A 24,080-nucleotide genomic window follows, 5' to 3' on the forward strand; every position below is an offset into this window, starting at 1 on the left:
TATTGTTTCCCTTAGACAATACAGGAGGAAGGCTCCAGTGGAAAAGCCCTTGAGAAGAAGCAACAAGTGGAGCACTTTCTCACTGCCACTTTCTCACTGTCACTTTCTCACTGTCACTTTCTCACTGTCACTTTCTCACTGTCATTGTTTCCCAGCATGTTGCACAGGCAGAACCAATCTGCTTAGCAAATCCCATGAGAAAGCTCCCTTTCTCCCCGGGCAGATGGCCAGAATCGTTCCTTTCTAACGAGGCCAGAACCTCCATCATCTTTGACAAATTCACTCAGACCATTGAAAATGAGCTTGGAGACAAAACCCGACTTTCTTTGACCGAAGAAACGAAACCCAGATGGATTCCAGAGAGGCTATTTGAGAAACATGAACGGGGCGAATACAAATGTTTTAACTATTGTCTCCTACAAACATCCACTGTCTTAAGAAACTTTAACCAACTCCTGATCAGTAGGGGCATGAAGCATGAGAGGGGCATGTAGACTATTTGTGCCGGAATAGACCTAAATGGTATTTCTCCCAGAAGCCTCTGGGGCAGCAATGTCAGTATTAATATAAAAAAAATGAAAGTTTTAATGTGGTTCTGTTAGAGGACAAGGAAAGTGGTAATCACCTGGGCTGACAATTTGCTTCTCTGTGCAGAAAAACACATTGTCATGGAGTACTTTTCCTGCGAGCTCCAACGCTCCATCATTTGCCAGTGCTCCCTTACTGCGCTCTATTACATTTCTACTTTTACTGTATACTGTGCAAGTGCCAATCTCTGAAGACACGATACTGCACATGAACTTGAACAGACCACTGGAGTGAATGGAGATGGTGGCACAGTTCTAACTGGAAAGTACCCTGGTTCCAGGGTTATAACAAATCTGCACCACCAGTCAATTATTACTTTCCTTTGACTTTCATTTGCCAATAAAAAATGTAAATATTCTAGTTACAAAGTACTCTAAAAAGCAACATGTGCTAATTCATTTCTTCAGTACATACAAAAGAGGAGCCAGTGTTACAGGTTTTACTCTGTAGTAGTACAGATGGCTTAGCTCAAATAACATGTCAGTGATGGACATGGTACCCCGAGACCTGATGGAAAGCACTATATAGGCCTCAAACTCCCTTTTATTTGGAGTGATACCAATGTATTTTAGAGAAGCTAGTGTTTAAAAAGAAATGACGGTCTCAGCCTGGCAATTATAGGCTGGTAAGTCTGACATCTGTAGTGGGCAAGGGATCACGATTATGTTATGGAATGACATTATAAGCTGCAATTCCACTCAATGTTGAAGTGCTCAACCCCTCTATTCCTTCCTTTCGGATCAGGTGCCGAACAGCGCATTACCCAACCTGCCATGGGTAAGCCTTCGTCTACTTTGTTTGAGCCAATAAAATTGCACAACTAAAAAGTAGATACACTTTGTCAGTATGCAGCAGTACTTTGGACTAACTATAACAAATATACTGTACTTAGGTTAGAAGTAGATGAAATGCTAAAGCTCTCAGTGTTGGAATATTAGCATCAATCGATAAATAATGCGTATTGGTGCACCACAAAGGGCTGTGGCTGTCTACCTGCTGTCTCGTGCTGCTCTTTAGCAGTATTTTATAAAACCTATCGAGGTCTGTTGATTATTAGCCCTTCCGGGACTTTCTGGTTTTACTGTTGTTGCTCTTGATAACGTAGGGGCAGATTTATCAAAGGTTGAGGTGAATTTTCTAATGAAAAGAATTAGAATTTCGAGCTATTTTTTGTGTACTTCGACTAGGGGGAATAGTCCAAATTCGATGCAAATTTGAAAAAAATTTAAAAATTTGAATATTAAAATTTATCATGTACTGTCTCTTTAAAAATTCGACTTCGACCATTCACCATCTAAAACCTGCTGAATTGCTGTTTTAGCCTATCGGGGACCTCCTAGAACCTACTTGGATTCAATTGGTGGACTTTGAAAAATTGAATTTTTTTTTGGAAAAACTTTGAATTGAATTAGATCGATTACGCTATTAATTCGATTCGAACAATTTGAATTCGGGCGAATACGGACTTGTTCGACCCCAAAAAAACTTCGACTTAATTTCAGTTGGTCTTTTTGAATTAGAATTTCGAAGTTTTTTTCAATTCTAAATTTGACCATTTGATAAACATGGGCCGTAGTGTTGATCTTCTATGCTCAGTAGATTATATCTTTCTGGCTCACATCTTCTCTTTCCCCCTCACTGATTTGCATATGCAAATTAGTGTTCGGATTCAGTTCAGGCTGAATTTGGGGGTTCGGCTGAATCCAAAATAGTGGATTTAGTGCATCCGTAGTGTGAAAATGTGAGATGGTTTATAGGAAAGTAGAAGGTACCAGGCAAACCCAAGCTCTACGAGTCTGTAGTAATTTATGGTTGTTACTTAGACGGAAATTGCAAAGTATAATATGAAAAACTCTTGGACCGGAAGCCATTGTAAACCTCTAATAAGTAATTAGGTGACCCTGTCTTTGGGTAAGTCTTGCGTTCACATGGGTTCTGTCTAAGTCAGATCGAATGTCCACAAATTTGGTTGCAGGTTAAAAGGCTAAAGGCTCGGAATATAGAGAAGCAATGGTGGACTTTTTTGTCCAACTGCTTTATCTCCTTTTTTTATTTCTAACCTCTGGAGACACATGGATGTAAATTTATAAAGCGGAGAAAATCCCCCATCGACGGCTTCGCAGCCATCGCAACACTTCGCCGGACGCTGGCGAATTTTCACTGGCGTTACTTCAGCAATGAAAGGGAAGATGCGCTAGTGTTCAATTATGCCCAGAGCAACTTCGTTCGAGGTCTTCGCTAATTTGCATATACAAATGATAAAGTTGAATGGACGTATATGTTGCAGCAAATACATTACATTACACACGTCCAGGGAACCTTAATAAAGACAATAGAGTTATTATATTGCCCTACACATGAGCCCACTGTATAGTTAGGGGCTGATTCACTAAGGGTCGAATATCGAGGGTTAATTAACCCTCGATATTCGACTAGGAACTAAAATCCTTCGACTTCGAATATCAAAGTCGAAGGATTTAGCGCAGATAGTACGATCGAAGGATTATTCCTTTGATCGAACGATTAAATCCTTCGAATCGAACGATTCAAAGGATTTAAATCCAATGATCGAAGGAATATCCTTCCATCAAAAAAAGTTAGGCAAGCCTATGGGGACCTTCCCCATAGGCTAACATTGACTTCGGTAGCTTTTAGATGGCGAACTAGGGGGTCAAAGTTTTTTTTAAAGAGACAGTACTTCGACTATCGAATGGTCGAATAGTCGAACGATTTTTACTTCAAATCCTTCGATTTGAAGTCGAAGGTCGAAGTAGCCCATTCGATGGTTGAAGTAGCCCAAAAAATACTTCGAAATTCAAAGTTTTTTTACTTCGAATCCTTCACTCGAAGTTAGTGAATCGGCCCCTAAATGTTCCATATGTTAGAAAATGTAGGGGGAACCCAGTTACCCGTTTTTTGGGAATTTTTCCACTAAAAAATATGATGAAAGTGACAGAAGAATGAGGGCTCCAATGCTCCTGGTCTGAGCTGGTGAAGGCAAGTCTGGCGAAAGAGATAACGTTCAGTAAAATCCGCATCATGTGAATTTGCGGAGTAACGTCCATTCGCCTGGTGACAGAGTGTGAATGAGCGCTAGCATCTGTCTCTTTCTCTAGCGCCTGTTAATAAATCGGCAAAGTGCCTAAAAGCGGTAAAGATGGCGAATCGTCGCCAGCGTTAGTCACTTCGCCCTTTAGTAAATCTGCCCCATGGGATGTTCTCAACTGGCGGTTTCCATGAAAGCAAATGACAGCCGGCATGGCCACATACGGGCCCTTGTCCACCAGCTCAAAAATACTGGTGAATAGGCCAAGTGTCCTATGAGAATAACCATAGCTCTTCCCACTAACACCAATATATACAAATATGTGGCTCCCTGTGCAGAATTATATTTTGGGTGACCCAAGTAGGACTGATTGCATTGGACTCATGAGATTGGAGAGTCATTTAATGCAGAAAATCTAGCACTGTAGTATTAGTCCTAGGGCATCTTAATTCAGTTCTCATTCCTGAGCTTAAATGACTTGATCAAATGGTAGAACTTGATCCACTTCCGCTACCAGGTAACTGTATTTATTTTGTTCCTTGCTGCTTGGCCTTTCATCTGGCTATAATGGTTATCCGGATAATAGACCTGGAGTGGGCTGCATAATTACTGGTTCCTGCTGTATGGAGACCAGGGCAAATGTAAAGCTGTAGTTTAAGTACATGGTTCTACACTTGTATATTTATTGTGGTGCTCCATTGATTCTGCCATTGCCCCGGAAATTCCCCCTAACGACTTCTTACTCTCCACAGCTTCCATGTACTCGGAGCTACAGAGAGAGCCGCCGGATATTGGGAGTATCCTCACCCATCCGGATTATCTTGATGGGAATCCTGAACTAATCAAGCCCAAGAAGATCCTTAATCCGGTGAAAGCCTCCAGAAGCCACCAGGAACTCCAACGAGAGCTGCTGATGAACCACAGGAGGTGAGACTCCTTTATTGCAGAATTTAATAAGCGGTAGATGAAGGGAAAGGGGGAATAGTATCCAAAATAGTGAACGGGTGAGCAGTAAGGTACAGTTACCAATAGGTGCTCAAGCCCCAGACCTTCAGTTTAGGGAGGTAATGTTATACAAATACGATTCGAGAGTAGGCTGGCATGAAAACTGGACTTCACTCCAAAATATGATTTAAATAAAAAAGGTTTATTCCGCAAAAAGGAACATCTCAAAAGATGGCCTAACGCGTTTCATGCCTTGTGGGCACTTAATCATAGGCTAGGGATATTCTGTACAACCAGTGATATTTAAATGGGACATTTAGATGGTAATGGTGTGTTTCCATTTAAATATCACTGGTTTCATTTCAGCACAGGCTGCTTTGACTGTAACATAGGACTGTACAAATCACATCCAGGGAAGCTGCTCAGTTTATGGACTATATTTTTATATAGTTTTACAGCCGTATGGATACGTGAAACCATTAAATACAGATCATTTATTGGCTGCTGCTCTATTTCCCAGTAGGGATGCCCCTAATCCAGGATTCAGTTCAGGATTTGGCCAGGATTCGGTCTTTTTCAGCAGGATTTGAATTCGGCCGAATCCTTCTGCCCGGCCAAACCGAATCAGAATCCTAATTTGCATATGCAAATTAGGGGCGGGGAGGGAAATTGTGTGACTTTTTGTCACAAAACAAGGAAGTAAACGTTTTTTTCCCCTTCCCACCCTTAATTTGTGTATGCAAATTAAGATTTTGTTCGGTATTCAGCCGAATCTTTTGCGAAGAATTCGGGGGTTCGTCCAAATCCAAAATAGTGGATTCGGTGCATCCCTATTTCCCAGAACAAATTTTGCCAGCAAGGAAATATCTTAAGGGTAACACCAAAGAGGTAACTGCCATACAGTAGACCCCCCCCAAATATGAGGGTTGAGACAGGGGGGCCAAGACTGTGAGGTCTTCTCTGTGGTAGATCCCTCCCTTCCCAGCTCCTTCTACAGCATAAACTGAGGAGCGACTGCCTGAGGTTACTGAGAGCAAATGCGGTGGTTATGTTGGGCCTCCCTGAGCTGAGCTTTCTTATTTCTCCAAGATTATTTTGCTAAATCAAATGTGACAAATCTCCTCTCCTTTGGGGCAACTAATGTTCCCGAACTGCCTCCCGTCGGGCTAAAATGTAAATCGCTGGCAGGATGGCCGTTTTCTGAAGTCGCCCGAAGTTTCCCTGTGAGGCGACTTTGGAAAACAAAGTGCATTGATTGCCACCCTGCTGGCGATTTTCATTCTAGTCGGCGGGAGGCCGTTTGGGGAGATTGGTCGCTCCTGAAGAAGAGGCGATTTATCAGCAGGCGACTAAATCTCCCCGAATCTGAGCGTGTGCCTCTGCCCTAAAAGGTCCTGCTATATGTCTTATGAGACTATTGCTCTTATTCTGAATTGTCTCTGAATCCCTGACAAATAGTAAACTCCCCACGTCTGCACAAAATGTGACTATTGTTATTATATATTATATATTCATGCTCCTTTATACAGACTGTAAGTACGGCACATGCATTACACAACATCGTGTTTGGGTACAGGTAAGTACAGACCTGCCTTTAGCACTTTGCTGCACCTCGGGATATTCTTTTGGAGAGGCCTAGAGATCGTCTCACCCCCTCTCCAAGAGGATGATGGGAAAGACGTAGCTTAAAGCGACAGTAGCGTCCCTGAGCGCGGTGTCTCGTAGGTCAGCGAATCTGTGGAATTCCTGTGTTGCACAAAAGCAAAGAGCTACAGTTACGTGAAAGGGGAGACAAATCTGGGTAATGAGGCCACGAGGGAATCCTGTCTTTTAACTCACCTTTCCACTGTATTCAGCTTGTTCCCCGTCTAATATATCCGACTCTTGTTCTGCCCGGCCATTCTATACATCACACTTGTTCCCACAGGACTTCGCTTTGTGCACATACTTATACACAAGGTCACAGAGGCACTAGATAACTAATATCCACTGACAGTCCCTCTAGTTGTTGTTCAACTGCAACTGTCAGCACCCCCAGCTTCCATACTTTTAAACCTGGAGAACAGGCCGTACTAAATGGAGTGTTTATACCAGAGGAGAACATCACAAATTACTTCTCCCACCTCCACCCATTCACTTCTTGGTGCTTCTCTCTTCATGTCCTGTGTGCCATCATCTTTAAAGGAGAACTAACCCCTAACAATGAATGTGGCTAAAAACGGCATATTTTCTATAGTGAACTTATTGCACGAGGCTAAAGTTGTAGCTTGTCAATAGCAGCAATGATCCAGGACTTCAAACTTGTCACAGGGGGTCACCATCTTGGAAAGTGTCTGTGACACTCACATGCTCAGTGGGCTCTGATTGGCTGTTGAGAAGCTAAGCTTAGGGCTCGTCACTAATTATCCAGCAGAAAATGAGCTTCCCTGGCTGTAATATAAGCTGATGCTACAGGTTTGCTGATTATTCAATTCTGATGCTAATTGCACTGGTTTCTGTGCTGCCATGTAGTAATTATCTGTATTAATTACTAATCAGCCTTATATTGTGACATTTCTATTCTATGTGTACTGTATATTGTGAGTGGGTCCCTAAGCTCAGTAAGTGACAGCAGCACGGGGGATATGATCACTAGATATAAATTTATAAGGGGGATATGATCACTAGATATAAATATATAAGGGGGATATGATCACTAGATATAAATATATAAGGGGATATGATCACTAGATATAAATATATAAGGGGGATATGATCACTAGATATAAATATATAAGGGGGATATGATCACTATATATAAATATATAAGGGGATATGATCACTATATATAAATATATATGGGGGATATGATCACTATATATAAATATATAAGGGGATATGATCACTATATATAAATATATAAGGGGGATATGATCACTATATATATATAAATATATAAGGAGGATATGATCACTATATATAAATATATAAGGGGGATATGATCACTAGATATAAATATATAAGGGGATATGATCACTATATATAAATATATAAGGGGATATGATCACTATATATAAATATATATGGGGGATATGATCACTATATATAAATATATAAGGGGATATGATCACTATATATAAATATATAAGGGGGATATGATCACTATATATAAATATATAAGGGGGGTATGATCACTATATATAAATATATAAGGGGGATATGATCACTAGATATCAATATATAAGGGGATATGATCACTATATATAAATATATAAGGGGATATGATCACTATATATAAATATTCAAGGGAGATATGATCACTATATATAAATATATAAGGGGGTATGATCACTATATATAAATATATAAGGAGATATGATTACTATATATAAATATATAAGGGGATATGATCACTATATATAAATATATATGGGGGATATGATCACTATATATAAATATATAAGGGGATATGATCACTATATATAAATATATAAGGGGGATATGATCACTATATATATATAAATATATAAGGAGGATATGATCACTATATATAAATATATAAGGGGGATATGATCACTAGATATAAATATATAAGGGGGATATGATCACTATATATAAATATATAAGGGGATATGATCACTATATATAAATATATATGGGGGATATGATCACTATATATAAATATATAAGGGGATATGATCACTATATATAAATATATAAGGGGGATATGATCACTATATATAAATATATAAGGGGGGTATGATCACTATATATAAATATATAAGGGGGATATGATCACTAGATATCAATATATAAGGGGATATGATCACTATATATAAATATATAAGGGGATATGATCACTATATATAAATATTCAAGGGAGATATGATCACTATATATAAATATATAAGGGGGTATGATCACTATATATAAATATATAAGGAGATATGATTACTATATATAAATATATAAGGGGGATATGATCACTATATATAAATATATAAGGGGGATATGATCACTATATATAAATATATAAGGGGGGTATGATCACTATATATAAATATATAAGGGGGATATGATCACTATATATAAATATATAAGGGGGGTATGATCACTATATATAAATATATAAGGAGATATGATCACTATATATAAATATATAAGGGGGATATGATCACTATATATAAATATATAAGGGGGATATGATCACTATATATAAATATATAAGGGGGGTATGATCACTATATATAAATATATAAGGGACAGTAATGAAATAGAGAGCCCTAAACATTGCTCTTGAATATGACATTACCTATTAACGAGGGTAAAACAATAAAGTGAGTAATTAAATGATAACGGGATCCCTCCAGATGTGATCGCTTTAAAAATGCAGAAAAGCCCTTTGGCATTTAATAGAGATGATTGGAAGATCCTTTCAAAGCAGAAACCCACTCATTATGAATCATAATCACACTCACAGCACTGACACCATCTAGTGGATAAGTACAGAACTGCAATGTAAAGAATAGCCTGGATCCCCTTAATTGTTAATAGTGCGACAGTCAGTGGCATAACTAGATATTACTGGGCCTCACAGCAAATTCATTTTAGAGCCCCCAAAATATCCAGAGGTTGTCCTGTTTTACCACTGTATATTGAAATTGCTCATTAATTAGAGCCCCCTATACCTCCTGGGCCTCCCTGCAGCCGCAGGGTCTGCTTCCTCAGTAGTTGCACCCCTAGGGGGTTATTTATCAAGGTCCGAATTTATCTCAATATCGAATGCTACAAACTCCGATCTCGGGTTTTTAACTCTGATCTCGGGTTTATTTATTATTACATTTTCCCGAAAATTTGCTTTGCGGGAAAAGCTCAGATTTTCATGATTTTTCCGTGAATTTTCCCCGAAATCTCCAAATTTTTCGGAGTTTTCACCCGAAAGCTCAGAAAACATTGTGAAATTGGCCAAAACCCCCGACACAACCAAAAATCAATTGAGATGCCATGTTTTTATATTCGGGCTTTGTAGCCCTCGGGGTTTAATAAATTCCAAAAAAATTTGTAATTTTTTTAAAAGTGCGATTTTATTTAAAAAAATCACATATTTTTCGGATTTTGGGGAATTTCGTGTATTCGGAGTTTAGTAAATAACCCCCCTAGTGTTACTGAACTGTATAAGTGATAGTGTTTGGCTACAAATAAGATAAACATTTCTCCACCTCACAGTGCAGTATCCAGTTAGTGGAGTCTCTTGCATTCCTCATAGGATAAAACTAAAGGCAAATGTGCAGTACAAGTCAAATTAAATTAATTGAGTCTGTTCTGTTTATTTAATATAATATGCAGGGGGTAAGAAGGGAGACTGGGTGACAAGAAGGTTGCAGAAGTGTAGGAGGGACAGGATGAGGGTTGAGATTTGATGAAATCTCCAGTGTCCCGCTTGAAACTCTGCTTATGCCCAATTCATTATTTCCTGGGGGTTTGGCGTTGTAAGTGCAGAGTTGCATAATGTCACCTAGAAAATGTCCAGGCATTTTTCTTTAAAGGGCATGTAAAGGCAAAAAAAAATCTATTTTTTTTTTACTTTTTTATTTTTTAATGAATATTAATATACTGGAATTAAAAAATGAGTACTGTTTTTATAAGAAACCTGACTGTATGCAGTGAAATTCTCCCTTCATTTACTGCTGTGGATAGGAATTGTCAGATGTTCCCTAACTGCTCTGCAGGGAAACAATCATACTTATGAACAGCAGGGGGAGCCCCCACCTTACTTCCCAGCCGTGCAGAACTCAAGCAGCTTTGTTTGTTTCCCTGTAGAGCAGTCGGCGACTGTGTAGAGATTTGTATTGGATTTTATTTTTGCCTTTACATCCCCTTTACTGTTTCCAACTCCAGCTGCAGGACAAAGATCATGGAGCCAGATTTAAACAGATAAACTGGGATTCTATTTGGAGGATTATTTTGCTGTAGCCACTGGTTCTGCAGAGTTGGAGAAAGTTTGTATTAAACAATAGAAAAACTATAAAATCCACATTAGATTACATGACAACACAGGACCCAGTGCAGTCTGTATATTCTGATTATTAATCAGTCTTGTGTATCGGCTTCTGGCAGATATTATTTGACTTGTGCTGTTTTGATCATTTATGACGATCCCTAAGCAGCCCAAACCTCACTGAGCATGTGCACAGTCTTGGTCTTGCAAAGATGTATAACAAAGTTACAAGATGGTGACCCCCTGTGGCCAACTTTGAAAGCATAAATCATTTGTTTGATTAGGCTTGTGGTGCAGTAAGTTCATGTTTATGTTTAGTATACAAAATACAGCATTTCTAGCCTTATTCTATTTCACACTTGACTTCCCCTTTAAAGGGGTGGTTCACCTTTCTATTACTTTTAGTATGTTCTAGAATGGCACATTGTAAGCAGCTTTTCAATTGGTCTTTATTATTTATTTATCGTTTTTTAATTATCTGTCTTTTTCGTCTGACAGCTTTTAAATAAGGGTCACTGACCCCATCTAAAAACAAATGCTCTGTAAGGCTACATATATATATCGATATTGCTATTTTTTACTACTCATCTTTTTACTCGGCCTCTCCTTTTCATATTCCAGTCTCTTATTCAAATTAGTGCATGGTTGCTAGGGGAATTTCTACCCTAGCAACCAGATTGAAAACTGCAAACTGGAGAGCTGCTGAATAAAAAGCTAAATAATAAAAAATGAAAACCAATTGCAAATTGTCTCAGAATATCCCTCTCTACATCCTACTAACAGTTAATTTAAAGGTGAACAACCCCTTTAACCCTTTGCGTGTTTCTTAGAGGTGTCGGGATTGAGCAGAAGCCGGAGCTGCAGCGAGTCCTGGAACACCGACGGAGAGACAAAATCTTCCAACAGAAGAAAGAAGAGGAAGAGATAAAGAAACTCCAGTCTCCGTTTGAACAGGAGCTGTTAAAGAGACAGCAGAGGCTGGAGCAGGTGAGAGCGCCACCTAGTGTTGGATGACTTCATGAAAATCATAAAATATTAAAGCCTAAAATCCTAACGTTCTGCTCTTTCCGACCCTCCAGCTTGAGAAAGACCAAGAGCCGCTGACGGAGGCGGAACGAGCGCCAGAATTCGTTCAAGTAAAGGAGAAGTTAAGAAGAACGACGATGTTGCGCAGCGAGGAGAGAGTGGCGTAACTGAGACCTTATGAATAATTCTATGGAGGAGGCTTTGCTGCGTAACTCCCTGCACTCTGTTACCCGCTGTCGCTACGTCTTTCAGCCCCGCCCCCTCGCAGATTAGGGCTCTGTGTCGACAAATGTGGCTTTTTCCGTCTATCTGCCCAGCGCCACCGCAGCAGCCGCATTACGTCTAGGGTTGCCACTTGGCCGGTATTTTACAGGCCTGGCCGGTAACAATGACGGCTGATCCCAATGTTATTAATAGGGAAAAAGATAAATATATAGGCAGGCCGGTATTTTTTTCCGGAAAAGGTGGCAACCCTAATTACTTCCTGACGACTAAACTCAGAGGCGACTAACAACTCGCAATATGGCGGCTAAGTGAGTGGCAGTTTGTGGGTAACCGTGGGAATTCGCTTTCCAAGATGGTCGCCTGTATATTCCCCACGAGTGCGTCTCCTGTTCTCTGGCGTCTCGTTATCCCGAGCCCAGTTGGCCTTAAATGCTGGACTTACAGGAAGGGGCGGAGCAACCAGAGAAGTGGCGGCCATATTGCTGGGCGGGACTTGCAGAATTGGTTTTGGGAACTGACGGGTTTGCTATAATGTTGCCGTCGGCAACACTTAATTGTGTCAAATGGTGTCACTTGGGGTATAAATGTATTTAATCTTATTGTACCCCACGCGGTGGCCCCCCAGGTCACTGATGCATTTTGCTCTTTAGGTAACGACCCTATGAAATAATTGTTTGTGTCTCTCTATCACCCCCATACAGACCCCATGTATTAACCCCCATACAGACCCCGTTTATTAACCCCCATACAGACCCCGTGTATTAACCCCCATACAGACAACCAGGACCTTTAGGTGATTGTGTCGCTGACATATACAAGAGCTTTGCTCAAACCCACAGAAAGGGAAAGGGACACTGTCATGTGAAAAGAACAAATAGTGTTACCCATCACTGCTTGTGATTGCTTTACAACCTGTGAGTATTTTTATTATCCTTTATTTCTATAGCGCCAACATATTCAGAAGCGCTGTGTGGAGATTATACTTCAGTCCCAGTGAGTTTACAATCTAAGGTCCCTATCATATTCCCATTAGTTCCTGCCCTAGTGAGCTTACAATCTAAGGTCCCTATCCCGTTCCCATCAATCTCTGTCCCAGTGAGTTTACAATCTTAAGTCACTATCACATTTCATCAGTACCTGCCCCAGTGAGCTGGCAATCTAAGGTCCCTATAACATTCCTATCAGCGCTGGTCCCAGTGATCTTACAATCTAAGGTCTCTACCACATTCCCGTCAGTCCCTGCCCCAGTGAGTTTACCATTTAAGGTCCATATCACATTCCCATCAGTCACTGTCCCAGTGAGCCTAAGATCTAATATCCCTATCTCAGTCCCTGCCCCAGTAAGCTTACAATCTAAGGTCCCTATCACATTCCCATCAGTCGCTGTCCCAGTGTGGTTACAATCTAAGGTCACTATCTCAGTCCCTGCCGCAGTGAGCTTACAATCTAAGGTCCCTATCACATTCCCATTAGTTTCTGCCCCAGTGAGTTTACAATCTAAGGTCCCTATCACATTCCCATCAGTCGCTGTCCCAGTGTGGTTACAATCTAAGGTCCCTATCACATTCCCATTAGTTTCTGCCCTAGTGAGTTTACAATCTACAGTCCCTATCACATTCCCATTAGTTCCTGCCCCAGTGAGCTTACAATCTAAGGTCCCTATCACATTCCCATAAATCCCTGTCCCAGTGAGGTTACAATCTAAGGTCCCTATCACATTCCCATCCGTCCCTGTCCCAGTGAGGTTACAATCTAAGGTCCCTATCACATTCCCATCAATCAGTGAGCTAAGGTCCCTATCATATTAACACCAGGGGCAGTTTGATCAGGAGACAATTAGCCTGCCTGTATGTGTTTGGAGTGTGGGAGAAAACTGGGGTACCCGGAGGAAACACACACAGATATGGGGAGAACTTACAACTCCTTTGGGATAGTGCTCTGGCTGAGATTGAGCTCAAGACCTGAGCAAGGTAGAAATGCTCCAATCAGGAAACTGCTGTGTTGTGGGATAAGCCAATAAAGGACCAGTGACTCTTTTCTTTAGGTACCGCCCAGCTCCCATCACATGACCAGGAAGAAGTGGATTGGCCCCAGGAAATAAACAAGCAGAAAATATGTCTAATGAAATTATATTTGTTTCCACTGAACCAGGAAGGTTTTTTGTTTAATTTTGATGACATTTACCCTTTAATACATGTTCCTTTAAATGACTAATATTGCTACTGAGACCCAACTGAATGTAATCGGGATACGAATGACTTTTCGGGTAACTCTGGGGAATGGTGTCTGAGGCACAGAATACGGCCAATATTTGGATAAAAAGCCTTAACGACATTGATTGGATTGTACTAACACAATAGGTTGAGCTGCTTCCGCCTGGAAATACGACAGATATTTATTTACTTATGGTTCCTACACCGTCTATTTTTCTATGTCGTTTTGTTGTCGATATTACGAATAAATAGTGAGAACAACTTGCCTGCGGTGCAAAACTCTGCCTATTTGTTCCTTAAACTCCTGTTCAACTACTACAGGTATGGGACCTGTTATCCAGAATGCTCAGGACCTGGGGTTTTCCAGATAATGGATCTTTCCTTAATTTGGATCCTAATACCTTAAGTCTACTAGAAAATCATATAAACCTTAAATAAACCCAATAGGCTGGTTTTGCTTCCAATAAGGATTAATTATATCTTAGTTGGGATCAAGTACAAGTTACTGTTTTATTATTACACAGAAAAAGGAAATAGTTTTTAAAAACTGAAATTATTTGGTTAAAATGGAGTCAATGGGAAAAGGCCTTTCCCTGATTTGGAGCTTTCTGGATCCCATCTCTGTACTCTGATAGGAAGATGCTGGGAGTTGTAGTCCAACTTGAAAGGCAGAGCAGAGCTCTTTGGTATCCCATTCATGTTACGGTTTCATTTTGTCTTTAAAGGGGTTGTTCATCCTTAAAGGGGTTGTTCCCCTTTGAGATAACTGTTAGTAGGATGTAGAGAGGGATATTCTGAGACAATTTGCAATTGGTTTTCATTTTTTATTATTTGTGGTTTTTGACTTATTTAGCTTTTTATTCAGCAGCTCTCCAGTTTGCAATTTAAGCCATTTGGTTGCTAGAGTCCAAATTCCCCTAGCAACCATGCACTGATTTGAATAAGAGACTGGAATATGAATAGGAGAGACCTGAATAGAAAGATGAGTAATAAAAAAAAAAGCTATAACCATAAATGTGAAGACTTGCAGAGCATTTTTATTTTTTTTTTAAAAGGGGTCAGTGACCCCTGTTTCAAAGCTGGAAAGACTCTGAAAAAGAAGGCAAATAATTCAAAAACTATAAAAAAATAAATAATGAAGACCCTTTGAAGCCATTCTATAACATAATATAAGTTAATAATATAATGTCCCCTTTAAAGTGAGAGGAAGCGGCCGGGGCCTTGTGTTATACGAGATTATACGAGATTATAGCGCATGATCTATAGTAGTTATAGTTGTAGTATTCCTGTATTCACTGGTAGAAAATAAAAAAACTAGTGAAAAAGTGATAATTAGTGATGCACTTTATATAAACAATATGTTTTGTGCAGGAGATCTGTCCCTTTAAAGGAGAAGGAAAGGCTAAAACTAAGTAAGCTTTATCAGAAAGGTCTATATAAATACACCAGTAATCCCTCAAAGTAATGCTGCTCTGAGTCCTCTGTCAAAAGAAACAGCACATTTCTTTCCTTCTATTGTGTACTCATGGGCTTCTGTATCAGACTTCCTGTTTTCATCTTAAACCTCCAGGGCTAGGGCTTGAGCATGCTCAGTTTGCTCCTCTCTCCTTCCCTCCTCCCATCCCTGCTGTAATCTGAGCCCAGAGCTATGAGTGAGCAGGGAGAGACTCCAGCAGGAAGTGATGTCACACCAAGCTAATATGGCAGCTGCTATCCTAAACAAACAGAGAGAGCTTCTAGAGCTGTTTACTCATATATTGTTAAGCATTCTGCAGAATAAATATAGTATTCTAGCTTGCACTATTGTGGCTAATCTATTGGCAATAAACTGCTTCGGTAGCTTTCCTTCTCCTTTAAAGATAATAGAATCCCCATAATCTAAACCAGGCAGGGGCAGTGGCAGTGTCATGTGCTGCAGTATTTTGGGGATGAGAAATGGTTGGGTTACCCAATGCTCGGCCTGTACATGTTTCTTTCAAAACACATCAGTTAATAGTGCTGCTACAGCAGAATTCTGCACTGAAATCCATTTCTCAAAAGAGCAAACAGATTTTTTTTATATTTCATTTTGAAATCTGACATGGGGGCTAGACATATTGTCAGTTTCCCAGGTGCCCCAGTCATGTGACTTGTGCTCTGATAAACTTCAGTCACTCTTTACTGCTGTACTGCAAGTTGGAGTGATATCACCCCCTCCCTTCCCCCCCCCAGCAGCCAAACAAAAGAACAATGGGAAGGTAACGAGATAGCAGCTCCCTAACACAAGATAACAACTGCCTGGTAGATCTAAGAACAACACTCAATAGTAAAATCCAGGTCCCACTGAGACACATTCAGTTACATTGAGTAGGAGAAACAACAGCCTGCCAGAAAGCAGTTCCATCCTAAAGTGCTGGCTCTTTCTGAAAGCACATGACCAGGCAAAATGACCTGAGATGCACCTACACACCAATATTACAACTAAATACACTTGTTGGTTCAGGAATGACATTTTATATTGTAGCATGAATTATTCAGGCAGAATCCCTTTAAAGGAGAAGTAAACCCACTCAGCCAACAAAGGCCCCACTCCACTGCTTGCTTGGTGCCATATTCAGCCGATTGTTTCCCTGGTACCGATCACTGAGCAGTAGTACAATCTCCAGCAGCAGGAGCAGCCCATATTGTAGCTTGCAGCTTCATTTCTGCACTAGGGAACAATGGAGTTGAAGTGAAGATGGCCCCAACCTTGTTAGGCAATTCAGCCATAGGAAGACTGGGGAAATGAGGGGGAGCTGGGACATTTTGGGGAACATTGCTATGATTTTCCATATTCACCATTCAGAAAAAGTTCCAGCAGATTTCTGTCGCCATGGATCTGACATTAAATTGGCATTTAGCTCTTTGCCCAAAAAGTTTCAGTGTTCAGAGGTCATATTTATATCCATAGGCAACAGTGCCCCCTGGTGGTCATACATTTAAGATGCTGATGTTCCCTCATACTGTAGTGTCTAATGTAAAGTGTATGGCGCCTGCAAGTATCACTATTTATATGTATGTTCTGTGCACCCAATAAGTGATACAGACTGTACTAGTGGGACATATATGGCAGCTCCCACCAATACAAATAAGTATACAACGAGAGAATAACCCGTACATGCAACATGTTATAACCTCATACTGTTTAAGGATCTATATGGCAGTTCCAACTAAAAATACAAATATACAGAGAAGGAATGTTCTGGGCACACAATAAGCTATACCCTCATACTGTACTGTCTAAGGCAATCAATATGGCACCTCCTCCCATATGTATAAATACAAATATACAGAGAAGGAATGTTCTGGGCACACAATAAGCTATACCCTCATACTGTACTGTCTAAGGGAATCAATATGGCACCTCCTCCCATATGTATAAATACAAATATACAGAGAAGGAATGTTCTGGGCACACAATAAGCTTTACCCTCATACTGTACTGTCTAAGGGAATCAATATGGCACCTCCCTCCTCCCATATGTATAAATACAAATATACAGAGAAGGAATGTTCTGGGCACACAATAAGCTATACCCTCATACTGTACTGTCTAAGGGAATCAATATGGCACCTCCTCCTCCCATATGTATAAATCCAAATATACAGAGAAGGAATGTTCTGGGCACACAATAAGCTATACCCTCATACTGTACTGTCTAAGGGAATCAATATGGCACCTCCCTCCTCCCATATGTATAAATACAAATATACAGAGAAGGAATGTTCTGGGCACACAATAAGCTATACTCTCATACTGTACTGTCTAAGGGAATCAATATGGCACCTCCTCCTCCCATATGTATAAATACAAATATACAGAGAAGGAATGTTCTGGGCACACAATAAGCTATACCCTCATACTGTACTGTCTAAGGGAATATACACTCTGGGAATATACTGTTAATGGGCCATGCCATTATATCAGTTACTAAATGAATCAGGGGGTTCCCAACAGTAAGAAGGGGACACGTAGTTAAATTCAGGGCTTATTTTATTTACATTTATTAGATACAAGTTTTCCTGCATTTGCTGTTTGTGACTCAGAGACAGAACCTTTGCCAGTCGTGTAGCCTCGATCTTGTACATTTGCACTTTGCTGGCTGCATATCATTGACTTTTCCATGTTACCTGTAGGAGAGAAGGGGGTTCAATATTTAAGGTCCATGGGGCTTAATCGATCGATAGATTTGAAAAGTCAGAAATGAGAGATAAAGGTTAAAAGGTCCGGATGCTCATCCCTCTGCACTCGGGTATTACAGACAATTCTCCATGTAGAGTTGAATTGACTCATTTGTAAGAAAGAGAAAAATGTTCCATAATAATAATGTTCCATTCAATGAAACCACATGAATATGAGCTGAAATGATTCATATACTGTGCTTGGTGGAAGGATTTGCTGGCTCCATTCTCTCCCATTTTGTTCTCTCTGATATTTTTATTTCTGAGCAGCAAAACACGAGATTAATGTGAATAAATTGTGCCTCGAGATTCGGAATAGTTCTGTGCAGTCCCCTATATTCTGCTTTATATTGAACTTGGTCCTCCCGGCACTTCTGTAGAGTTTCTCTGCCATTGATCATCAATAAATCTAAAGGCGGCCATAGACGTAACAATGACGATCTTTCTTGGAAAAGATCTTTCGTTCGTTTCAATACACACGTGTAGAGCTGAATGGTCAGATATACAGAGAGAAACAATAGAGTTCTACCTGTATTTGATGATTCAGCACTAACAATGGCCGATGTTTGGGTCCCTTCAAAGGCGCCCGATCAAAATTTTCCATCCAGCCCGATCGACGAGCCGACTGATATCCAAGTCTTCTGCTGATATCGGTCGTCTCGTTTCCCACCATACACGCACTGGATATCGTACGTAAATTATTTTTTTTACGATATTATCTCTGCGTCTATGGCCTCCTAGAGAGCACAAAGGATGATTGGATACCGTCCATGGAACAGACAGTTGGCTATACCAGCCCATGGTATTCCATATGGGATAAATGGACAGTGAATTTATTATAAGCAAGAAATTATACGGAATCTGCTTAAAGCAACTTGGGCAGGTTTGATTTTCCCCACGATCGAAGACTGAATCTTCTACCTGCACAAATCTATACGCACATAAAGGCTAAGTAAACCTTTAAAATAAATTAATATAAAATTGATGGGGCTATTCTAAGAAATTTTGTAATGCGCATTCATTATTTATTTTGCTTTTTATTCCAAGATATTAAGGGATGCATGTGCTGCTAATATTGTAACACACCTGGTGCCAAGGTGGTACATCACAATATTTACCACTTACAGGTCCTGAGTCCCCTTTGCTAGGTGAAAGGGTACTGGGAATTCTTCTTCTCTGGCAATGCCTCCACTTAATGGGATCCGGGAATACACCTGCGGGTGGCCCCATTAGGAATAACATTCAACACACACTTTGCTTTTATAAAAACAACAACTTTATATAAAGAAAGTGTAATTTAAAGGGTAAGTAAAACACATTTACATCATACAATATAACTCACTCCCATGGGAACCTTTGGCAGTCCATTTCCTGGCCCTCCATGCCAGGCAAAGTCCTGCACTAATCATTTGCAGATTAAAGTCTCAGTCCCTTATCCCAAATGAGTACAATAGATCCCAAGTAGCACTAGCAGCCCAAAATATCTTTCCCTCCGGTTAGGTACTGGCTCCCTCGTGGCAGGCATAAACAGAGCCTGTGTCACAAATGGAAATATGCTGGATCCTCTCTTCTTCTACCCTCTCCTGGCATCACTCACCCGAGGGCTCACACACAGAGCTGGCAGGCTCACCTAGAGCTGGAGCAGGCATCCACAGCGATGAAGCCATTCTATAAACATATGCAGCTTGTATTATCCTTCAGACATAACTCCCAGCACTGTCTATAGTGTGAGCACACTGTTGCTGAATCTGTAGCTGAACTGTAGCTCCCAGCACTGTATATAGCGCGAACATTTCACACTCAGTTGGGAAATACGGAGCTTCCGACCCTCTCGATCGAACTCCCAGGCATGGTGTCGCCACCCCAGGCTCAGAGGCCTTCCTGCCTTTACATAGTGGCAGCTGAACTCACTACTCCTTAGTGAAATACAATCAGCAGTAATCCTTTTATAGGGCACAGTGACACCTTGTGGCTGCTTTTGGGATCAGCCATGCTGCACCAATCCAAGAGCTCTGCCCCTGGAAACTCTAGGAGACCCCATTCTCAAGCCAAACAGGGGAATTCCCAGACCATGAGATCTTAGACCGTAGGATTAACACTACGGGTCCCTACACTATGAATTAATTTTGTTACACCTGCTGGTCATTTCCCCACCAGTCTGACCACCACAAGTAGTCAAGGAAATTGTCACGAGAAAGAAAGAGGCTGCTCTGATGTTCTTCTGCTTAGGAATAAAATTAGAAACCTTTCTCACATCTTTCCTAAGCAGAAGAACATCAGCCTCTTTCTTTCTCCTGACAACTTCCTTGACTACTTGGTGGTCAGACTGGTGGGAAAATGACCAGCAGGTGGCGCTGTTGTAACACAATTCATTCATATTAACAGTACATGTATCCCTTAATATCTTGGAATAAAAACAAAATAAATAATGAATGTACATTGCAAATTTTCTTAGAATAGCCCCCTCATCAATTTTACATTCACTTGTTTTAAAGTTTTACTTATCCTTTAAATAAGGGCTTCTAAGAGACTACTAAAGGATTCTGAGGTTCTTGTATATTTCAAGGAGACCACATAATCGTGCCTCTAACACATGGGCTGTACAGGTCAATTCTTAGAAGCCCCTCTCACTACAGACACTCACTCCAAAGGGCCACTCACCCACCTTAGCACAAGCCTAGACAAATAACGGATTATGCTAAAGGGAAACAATATGGCAGATCCCGTACATTGGCCTAAATACAAACATATAGAGAAGGAATGTGATTTCAGCCTAACAGTGGGAGGCAATCCCTGCTTAGAGATGGGGAATGTCTGCTCATTATAAAGACACTCCTATAATAAACGTATAATGTAACATTATCTAAAGCAACAGGAGCAGCGCTTAGTCATATCTCCGGGATGTACAGAGATTTGGGGGTGACCTGACCTGCTCCTATTGACCGACACATCGATTACTGACTCCGAGACACACACCAGCTCATATGCTCCTGTTAAGGTGATTATCATTTTATTCTTATTGCAAATTCCAGGCTCAGTTTCCATTGAACTCCAGTCTCCTAATTCTACATTCAGACCTCGTCTGGGCACTGATCCTGCCAAATGCATTCCGACCGACCGGAGACAGGCAGCTCTTTGTGTTTGTCAACCCAACAAAACTAAAAAGTCCTATATCTGAACTAAAATGGGGATAAAATCCTGGAGTTTTCTCACTACATCTCGCAGCATCCTTAGCAAGTAATTGTAGGACTTGTTGCTAACAAGGACTAATCCGTGATGGATAATCATGGTGCTGGGCTTCAGGGGCTTTCTGGAGAAAATCTACCAGTTTTCCTATTTCCTATAGCATTCCTATAATCCAGGACATCACAATATATAACTTTAAAGAAGCCGATGGGAGTAGAACAGGCCCCAGTTTAAGAAACTCACCTACAGGGAACATTAGACTATTCCCACCATAAGCCTCTAATGACAGGACCAGTCCCCCCCCCCTGATGGTGACACTGATCAACATGGGCATCTCGGGGAATGAGCTAAATACAGGGGCATCACTACAAAGGAGGAAGACCCTAATTCATGAGTGACTTAACTTGGTAGAAGAAGATTAAACTTAAAGGGGAAGTAAAGTCTAAAATAGAATAAGGCTAAAATGCTGTATTTTGTATACTAAACATAAACATGAACTTACTGCACCACAAGTCTAATCAAACAAATGATTTATGCTTTCAAAGTTGGCCACAGGGGGCACCATCTTGTAACTTTGTTATACATCTTTGCAAGACCAAGACTGTGCACATGCTCAGTGTGATCTGGGCTGCTTAGGGATCGTCATAAATGATCAAAACAGCACAAGTCAAATAATTTCTGCCAGAAGCCGATACACAAGACTGATTAATAATCAGAATATACAGACAGCACTGGGTCTTGTGTTGTCATGTAATCTAATGTGGATTTTATAGTTTTTCTATTGTTTAATACAAACTTTCTCCAACTCTGCAGAACCAGTGGCTGCAGCAAAATAATCCTCCAAATAGAATCCCAGTTTATCTGTTTAAATCTGGCTCCATGATCTTTGTCCTGCAGCTGGAGTTGGAAACAGTAAAGGGAATGTAAAGGCAAAAATAAAATCCAATACAAATCTCTACACAGTCGCCGACTGCTCTACAGGGAAACAAACAAAGCTGCTTGAGTTCTGCATGGCTGGGAAGTAAGGCGGGGCTCCCCCTGCTGTACATAAGTATGATTGTTTCCCTGCAGAGCAGTTAGGGACCGTCTGACAATTCCTATCCACAGCAGTAAATGAAGGAAGAATTTCACTGCATACAGTCAGGTTTCTTATAAAAACGGTACACATTTTTATAATAAAAGTATATTGGAGATAGGTTTCTTTTTCATTAAAAAAGTAAAAATTGGATTTAAGTTTTTTTGCCTTTGCATGCCCTTTAAGCACCAACAACTTACTATGATGTAGAGAGGGATATTCTGAGACAATTTGCAATTGTTATTCATGTTTTATTATTTGTAGTTTTTGAGTTATTTCGCTTTTTATTCAGCAGCTCACCAGTTTGCAGTTTCAGCTTTTGTTGCTAGGGTCCAAATTACCCTAGCAACCATGTATTGATTTGCATAAGAGGCTGGAATATGAGTAGGAGAGGGACTGAATAGAAAGATGAGCAATAAAAAGTAGCAATAACAATACGTTTGTACACTTAAAGAACATCTGTTTTTTAGATGGGGTCAGTGACCCCCATTTAAAAGCTAGAAAGAGTCTAGAATTAGAACTGGCCATTCTACAATATATTAACAGTTAACTTGTAGGTGAACTATCACCTTAACAATGTTTTGGGGTCCTATATCAAAGTTGCTTTTAAACAATTATCTTCTGTACATGAAAATAAAAACCTTTCCTTCTCCCGAGTTAAATGGGTTTAAAGGGAGGTTAAATATGTGAGGAACGTAATTATCCAAGTCCAGGACTGATACTCAAGTCTAATCCCCTGCTCTTGAGTCCCAATTTTATCTGCAGGGAGACTGGGCCAGAATGTGAGAAGGATCTGTGGGTCCAAATGAAGTATCAGCACTGGATGCCGCCCAGCCGGAGATCAACTTGTCCTGCAGAATTGTGTTTATATAAGAGCCAGAGACACAAGAGAAGCCAAAGTCAGACATGAAGCTCATCTGGACTGTCACCTTGTGCTCCCTGCTGTTCCTCCAGCTCATCAGCACCGGTAACACCCACCAACTAATTATTTGTCTAATGAAAGAAAATATTATTCTAATGAACTTCCCAATATCCATTCTAAATATATATTCTCTTCTCTGCACTGCTGCCTCTGACTCCTGATACAACTTCCCAATATCCATTCATTCCTCATTCTCACTGGGTTTATAGTTCTGTGTAACTGTCATTGTGTCTGTCCCTTTCTCTTCTCTGCACTGCTGCTTCTGACTCCTGATACAACTTCCCAATATCCATTCATTCCTCATTCTCACTGGGTTTATAGTTCTGTGTAACTGTCATTGTGTCTGTCCCTTTCTCTGCACTGCTGCCTCTGACTCCTGATACAACTTCCCAATATCCATTCATTCCTCATTCTCACTGGGTTTATAGTTCTGTGTAACTGTCATTGTGTCTGTCCCTTTCTCTGCACTGCTGCCTCTGACTCCTGATACAACTTCCCAATATCCATTCATTCCTCATTCTCACTGGGTTTATAGTTCTGTGTAACTGTCATTGTGTCTGTCCCTTTCTCTGCACTGCTGCTTCTGACTCCTGATACAACTTCCCAATATCCATTCATTCCTCATTCTCACTGGGTTTATAGTTCTGTGTAACTGTCATTGTGTCTGTCCCTTTCTC

The 24,080-nt window shown here is 40.4% G+C and overlaps 1 protein-coding gene across 3 annotated transcripts in view; it reads left to right on the forward strand.

Annotated features, from left to right (window-relative positions):
* LOC108715936 (actin-associated protein FAM107A) overlaps positions 1-13,226 on the forward strand; it is an 81,585-nt gene extending 68,359 nt beyond the window's left edge. For all 3 annotated transcript variants that reach the window (XM_041561830.1, XM_018261512.2, XM_041561831.1), the window contains 3 exons: positions 4,387-4,561; positions 11,387-11,543; positions 11,636-13,226. In XM_041561830.1, coding sequence (XP_041417764.1) covers positions 4,387-4,561; positions 11,387-11,543; positions 11,636-11,749 — 446 coding nt within the window. In that variant the 3' untranslated portion in view covers positions 11,750-13,226. The remainder of the gene's footprint in view (positions 1-4,386; positions 4,562-11,386; positions 11,544-11,635) is intronic.
* Positions 13,227-24,080: the final 10,854 nt, after the last annotated feature.

The sequence above is a fragment of the Xenopus laevis genome, chromosome 4S (assembly GCF_017654675.1).
Source record: "Xenopus laevis strain J_2021 chromosome 4S, Xenopus_laevis_v10.1, whole genome shotgun sequence".
NCBI classification, from domain to species: Eukaryota; Metazoa; Chordata; class Amphibia; order Anura; family Pipidae; genus Xenopus; species Xenopus laevis.